The 7,500-nt window shown below is 38.8% G+C and overlaps 1 protein-coding gene across 1 annotated transcript in view; it reads left to right on the plus strand.

The window, feature by feature from the left end:
• The first annotated feature begins 1,512 nt into the window (after window positions 1-1,512).
• LOC137982360 (proto-oncogene tyrosine-protein kinase receptor Ret-like) overlaps window positions 1,513-7,500 on the plus strand; it is a 43,592-nt gene continuing 37,604 nt past the window's right edge. The window contains exon 1 of the mRNA XM_068829463.1: window positions 1,513-1,733. Coding sequence (XP_068685564.1) covers window positions 1,685-1,733 — 49 coding nt within the window. The 5' untranslated portion in view covers window positions 1,513-1,684. The remainder of the gene's footprint in view (window positions 1,734-7,500) is intronic.

Genomic DNA, 7,500 nt, shown 5'->3' on the forward strand with positions numbered 1-7,500 from the left:
TCAACTCGAGGCTCGGGGTACGAAATCTATTGTCTGTGGTCAATATGGCCGCCGAGCGAATAAGGCCGAGATATCTGTGTTCCAAGTATAGCGGGCAACTGCAGGAACGGCTTTATAAACAGGGAAACTCCTTTACAATATCCATTAAAGATAGTTAATTCTCTTGTCTTGCTTCTTCTGCAAGAGATCTGAAGTGTGGGAACTTGAGCCAAGCAATCTAGAGGATTGGTATCCGACCAAAAGCTGTCGCCAAAGACATATGTAGGGAACGATCTCCGACCATCGCAGAAATTTGGAATGCATCGGGAAAATATAAACGCTCCCGATTTTCCCGATTTGTTTCCGACTATTCCAGAGGATCGGGGATGTCTACGATTTTTAAGGCTAATATTCATATGTCGGGAAAATATCAGTTGATCGGGGGTGTTTCTCTTTCCTGATCGTCCCAGATTTTTTTGTCTGATGAAGACTAAAAATCGTCTTCGAACGTACCTATGCGAAATATCGTTACAAAAATAGCCAGACTGTTTGTGCCAGTTATATAGAGTGCGAGCCCAGGCGTGAATATGGGCGCTCTTATTTGGTTTGTATTAAAAACTTAACTTCATGCTAAATATCAAGAGGTTTCCAAAAATCTCATGGTTTTGTGTGAATAACCTTTCTATATCTTGGAATATCTAATATCTTGAAAGCAACTCAGTTAAAGGCTCACGTTGAAGCCAGAAACCCTCGATCACTTTCTATGTTTGGCGGTGGGCCTGATTTGCTGGTAATATGCAGTATCCACTGACAGGTGGTACAAGTAAAATAATTCAGGACTGCCATCCATAATATTAATTAATATGTTACTTTTTTTGACGTTCTATGTTACCGACAGGGAACATTCATTAACTTGTGTGCACACCGTATTCATTACCGAAGAACAGCCTGGGAGCGAAAAATATTTGAAAGAAACGTACTAACAATATCACTCGAATGAAGCGAGACTCTCAACAACTCTTCTCAAAATCTAAGCGCTGGGAGTAAATCAAAGTGTAGTCCCGTAGATGGCAAAGGCCATCCGCTGAAGTTACAAAAATTCTCTTCAATCTCTCAATTTTCCAGCTATTCAGTTTGTTTAATGAGGAATGAAACTAACTTACCTTACATATTGTCGTTCTTCTTAAAACGAATGCTAAAGAAAAAGGATGAAAAAATGTCGCCGGATCGGCCCCGCTAACGCCAAAGCTGGTTCACTTAAGTGGTCAGGGTGATTTGGGTAATGATCTGTAAGACATGAATTATTAACAAAAAACTTTGTAGTCTCACTGACGCATTGTTGTGGATGTTGTCGTTTTATTCGCGCTTTAATTCCCCAAACAATTTCTCGTTTTGAGCCCGCTTAATTCCAGCGGTTTGTCCTTTGTTTTCTCATGAGTTGTACGGGAGCAACAAGCAAATCGGAACCCACTGGTCCCTTGTAGAGTTCTTTGTGATCTCCGTCATGTAAACGTCAGAAGGTGTCGAGTTCTTCGATACTCAGCTTGTCATAGAGCCATGCAAAGTATGTCAACGGATAAGTATATCCTTGATGATAAGCGTAATATTTTTTGTTCATCGAAATTGGTATATTGCTTTGCTGCATAAACATTGATAGGAGCATTGACGGAAGTTACCCTACAAAACGTCTGCATCTCAGCTGACAATGCTTGGTGCTCTAATCGTATTGTTTGCTTTCAATTTCAATTTATCAGGTAAGAAATCAATTTGGTAAAAGATGGTTTGTTTTTCGGTAAAAGGTGTCAATAATGGTTGGCTCCTTGCATAGAAAGACCTTCACAGGGTAGGCGAGACTCGAATCTTCCTTGCCCTTAATTAGTGAGGAACAGATTTGCATCGGCCCACAACCTAAAGTAAATTTGCGGAGGGCTTAGTTTACCCTCGCTCGACAAAGGTCTCATAATTATGTAATCCTTTTCGTTCCTTTCGACTATGGATCTGCAGCACATTGTCGCAAGTAGATTATATAGCATCAACAAACGTAGTATAAAGGTAAGTGACAGTTTTTTTTTTCTCTGTCAAGATGTTTTCCTCACGAAAATTTAACTTTGCTTGATTCCATACGGAAGTAAGAAGTGTACCCCATTAACTACGTTCAACATTCGATTTTTTAATGTTTTCTTTTTTCAGTCTTAAGTGCGGCGTGATTTTGTGAAATATCTATGCTAAACACCGTAAAGGATGTAATTTTGAGCGGAATATCGTGCTGTATCAGTGTATGTGTCACGCGACAGATTAGCGGATGTTAGATCAGAGTCACGTTTTTTCTTTCAGTGGAGTACTGGTGAAGCTATGGTTGGTGCATTCTGGGAGTCCCATTAGGAATCAGTACGTAAGGGGGAAGGGGTGGGGAACGAAACCACGGGGAAAACCAGGCCGGCAAGTGGTAATGTCTCTCCCGTCTCATATCATAAACCAGTTCCAATTTTACCGTTAATTACTACGTTCTGTTCCGATGGGCTGATCATGGGTCTCTACGGATGTGTTTGGTAATGAAGCCGATTACTGTCCAATATGATTTCGGAGTTGTTTAAAGTGCTCAAATGACAACTGGTAAAGCTACGTACAGGTTTTTCTCTTGTTGAAGTCGACAGCGACTCAAGAAAAAGAGTGGTGAGGATTAGGGGATCAAACCCTTTCGTTTCGCTTTAGTTTCACGTCCATTTGGATTGACATTTCACGCTTTAAAAGAAAAATAAAGGGCTATATGTGTTTTAAGCATTACATCGTGGTGAAGCAATACTGAAATGTCTTGTGTCGATATTTAAGGTCTTGGTCATATGTTCCACACAGAGAGATTCCTTATAGTTAATAGACCTCCTCTCTTGTTTACGCAACGCAATTCAATGTACCGTAATTGTTGCATAGGGACTTTAAGAATAAGAACCGGCACCTAGTGGTCCTATTTTTCCATTTGTCCGCCAGCACTTTCACTCTCTAATAGGCAAGTTCTTCATTGAGAAGGCGACAAGCATTCACTCTAAACTGGGAAAGGCAAATTCTAATGTGCCAACACAAGAAGTGGAGGCCAATCTTACCGCTATTTTATTTACCACCTTTAAATCGCTGTCAACGAATGATGAATGGGATATTATTATGCGATCTTCAAGGAAATCTTGTTTACTGATTGGATCCAATTCCCACCTCATTGGTTGTTGAGTGTATGGATGAGCTTTGACCTGCAATTACGTTAATTATTAACCCATTCTTGCAGTCTGGTTATTTCCTTAAAGTATCGAAAGAGGCAATAGTAACACCTCTATTTAAGAAGTGTGGATCTGATTCGACTAACTTTAAAAATCTACGTCCTGTAAGTAATCTGTTATATTTCCAAGGTCGCGGAGACCGTTGTTGCGGATCAGATTCGATCGCATTTGGCCAAGAATAATTTGTACCCTTTGTTCCAGTCCGCTTTTAGGAAATTCCAGAGCACGGAAACAGCTTTAATAAAAGTTCACAATGACATTCTTGTACATATGAACAGACAGCATACCAAATGTTGTTTACAATTTGTTGAGAAAGCTAAAAGTGAGCAAATTAAGCTATTGGATTAGATAACATTCCTGCACGCTTGCTGAGGGACGTAGCCCCGGTTATTTCGGAGTGCTTGACTCACATAATTAACCTTTCCTTTTCACCTGGAGTGGTGCCGGACGACTGGAAGACTTCAAGAGTTGTTCCGTTATTCAAGACCGGTAACAGAGAAGAAATGGATAACTATCGTCCCATTTCTATTCTCCCAGTAATTTCCAAAATCGCCGAGAAAGTCGTATATCATCAATTGTTTAGTTATTTAAACGCTAACAATCTCTTGTCGTCCTGTCTGTCTGGCTTCCGGAAGAATTTCTCCACTGAAACAGCTGTCGCCTTTTTTGTGGATGAAATCCGTAGAAATATGGATAATGGTCTTCTCACTGGGGCGGTCTTCATTGACCTGGGCCCGGTTGTTCAAAAGCCGATTAACGTCTATCCCAGATTAAAAATTAACCAAGGAGTTTATTTCTCTACCCCCAAATGCTGTTCAACGCTGATATTCGGCAAAACGTTACATTAGAAGAAGTCAATCTTGTAAAACAAAAATAAGCAAAGAAACTTGCAATAAAAAGTTGAAAACATGAAACAAAAGTTTACGCTAATCCTGGATTAGGTTAATCGGCTTTCGAACAACCGGGCCCTGAAGAAGACCTTCGACACGATAGACCACCATATCCTTCTAAACAAGCTACAGAGATATAGCATATGTAACACGACTCTTCTTTGGTTTTCTAGCTATTTGATAGGCTGTTCCCAACGCGTAGAGGTCGACAAAGCTCTCTCCTCGCCTCTGGATATAGCTTCTGGCGTCCCTCAGGGGTCAACTTTGGGGCCCCTGCTCTTTATATTGTACATAAACGACATGCCCTCCTGCATCTGCTTCTCGCAAGTTCTGCTTTATGCAGACGATACAGTGTTGTTTTTTACCCCTAAAACTGCTATTGAGTTAGAAGCAAGCCTTAACAATGATATCAACCGTGTTTCTTCGTGGATGCAAGAAAATAAGCTTTTTCTGAATATGAGCAAGACTGAATATGTAATTTATGGCTCACACCAACGGCTTAAGCGGGAGGACAGTATAAGCTTATCCTGCAATGGATCTTCTTTGACAAAATCTGAGTCTTTCAAATACCTTGGCGTTGTCATTGATCAGCACTTGAGTTTTAACAACCATATTGAGCACGTGGTCAATAAGGTCTCGAAGAAATTGGGTGTTTTTAGGCGTTTGAGAATTTCTATTCCCATGGCTGCTGCTGAACGCCTTTACAAGACAATGATGTTACCTATTTTTGATTACTGTGATGTGGCCTGGCACGGCTGAGGTAAAGTTAACTCTGATGTACTCGAGAGTTTACAGCATAGAGCTGCGAAGTTAATTTTTTCAAATTCTTGTCTCGATACTAAAGAGCTGAATGCTACTTTGGGTCTAGTACCCTTGATCAATAGACGAAAACTTCATATTGTCTTGTTAGCTAGAAAATGCCTTGATGGTTCAGTACCGCCTTATCTGAATAATTATTTTAACTTAAATACTTCTGTACACACATTTACGACTAGACGCTGTAATGACATTCATTTTCCAAAAGTCAACCTTGAGGTCGCCATTAAATCAAAGGAATCCTTTATTGAATTCTCAAGGAACACGAAATTCTTTTTCCTCAATTAGATGATTTCTTGTAGATGTACATCTCAATTTTATTGATATCGGCCATGTAACAGTTTCCTTAGTGTTTTTTACCTTTAACAAACTTTTTGTATTTTTACTTAAGTATTTTAATAACAGGATCCCCTTTGATACCAGTGCTTATTACACTGAAGGGGTTATCCTGTATAAATATTATTATTATTATTATTATTATTATTATCATTATTATTATTATTATTATTATTATTATTATTATTTACTTGTTCTGTTAGATTTAAGCGCCGCCTTTGACACTGTCGACTCAAGTATCGAAAAGTATCTTGATGTCACGTTTAAGATCAAGGCTGGGATTAAATGGAACTTTGGCTCTTGTCTAGCTGGAAGAACACAACGAATATCTGTTCATCAGGGAGCAAATATTTCGTCTTCGTTACGGCCTTCTCCAGGGCGGAGTCAACAGGGCTCTTGCTTAGGCACCCTTTTGTTTAACATATATTCAAGCAAAATCTTTGATATTGTCAGTCGTCATCCTCCAAAATTGCTTTGTTATGCAGATGACTCCCAGCTTTATTTATCTTTTAATCCAAGTTGTCCTTCTAGTCAAGATGCCGCAGTTAGATCAACGGAAACCTGTATTAGGGACTTCAAGCATTGGATGTGCTCTGACAAACTTATGCTAATGACGACAAAACCGAATTTATAGTAATAGCATCTCGACACTGAAATATAGGGGATTGTGTTTTCATCAATGTTATTTAACATTAGACGCATCAGGAAATATCTATCAATTGATGTAGCTGCGACTCTTGTTCACTCTTTTGTTAGTAGCCGAATAGACTTTTGTTGCTAAAGAGCGAGCTAATATATGTTAGCTGCGACGAATTCTCGAATGCACTACTTTTTACCAGAATGCATTCCTTTTGACTAGAGTTCGTTGCATTTAACCAGAATGCACTGCGCCACGAATAACGTAAAATTTAAATAAACAGCCTCTAAGTAAACTAGTTTATTAAATGGTAGAAATGCTGCCGAGGCGAAGGAAGATGTTCAATTTTGCTTGCGGTAATTTAAACTCTAAAATGGACCTTCTTCTGGACCCCACTCGAGAGAAGAGAAATTTTGCGAATGCCAAGTGATATATGCAAAATGGCAAGTAGGAAAGTTGGTGTTCTAGTACGTCTTATAAATATGATTCCCAGAGAAGCCAAGTTACAATTGTACAAATCAGCAATTTTACCTAACTTAACATATTGTCACATAGTGTGGCATTTTTGCAAGGCATCTGATGCAAGAAAATTAGAAAGAGTACAAAAACGGGCATTACGTGCTGTATATAATGATAGGAATGCTACGTATGAGGAACTCCTAGAGAAGGGAAGACTCTCTAGTCTTGAGAACAGACGGTTACAAGATATACTAATTTTAATGTATAAGGTTAAGAATTCACTAGTTTTTTCAGCAAGATAAGCATTATAACTTACGAAGTGATTTTCCTGTTCCAAGACATAATACTGTTAAGTATGGCAAGCACAGTATCAGATATTTAGGCCCACACATATGGGGCAAGATAAGCCAGGAACTACGCAGTAAGACCAGTCTTCAGGCATTCAGGAGAGGGGTGCGTGCTCTCAATGTGCTTGGCTTGCTGGACGGCACGTGTGGCTGCTGTGGATGCTCATCTTAGAGTGGTGGGTAGGCATAGTGGCTTTTGCTGTGTGGCTGACTGGTGTATTGGGAGGGTGCTGCCCTATCCTCTATTTAATTCGTCTAATTTAAATTTTCTAGACTTTTAACTTTCTGAAATTTGAATCTATATTTTATTGCTGCTTGTATGTTTGTCCTATATTGTCTGCTTGTTTGTACGGTCTATCTGATTGTCTGTTTTGTTTATCTACTTGTTTGTCTTTGTATGTTTCCCTGCTTGTCCTACTGTTTGTCTGTAATAATATTATATATTGATGTTATTCTTATATATTAATGCTATTTTAAGAATATATTTTTAATATTTTTACATATACTTTATTTAGTCTTATGTTATATTCATTTTATTTATTTATAGTGTCCACAATTAGCTTTTAGCTAAATACCTTGACACTTAAATAAAGTTTATGTATGTATGTATGTATGTATGTATGTATACGGAATAATCAAGGTCGAGGTAAGTGTTATCAGCCGAAGCCGAAGGCTTATACATTGTTTTGAAGAAAATAACGACGAACGCATTATCGCAGCGATCACATTTTATTTTCAAACACATTGCTCTTGGAATCATGCATTGTGCG

Source organism: Montipora foliosa, chromosome 13, assembly GCF_036669935.1.
Source record: "Montipora foliosa isolate CH-2021 chromosome 13, ASM3666993v2, whole genome shotgun sequence".
Taxonomy (NCBI): domain Eukaryota; kingdom Metazoa; phylum Cnidaria; class Anthozoa; order Scleractinia; family Acroporidae; genus Montipora; species Montipora foliosa.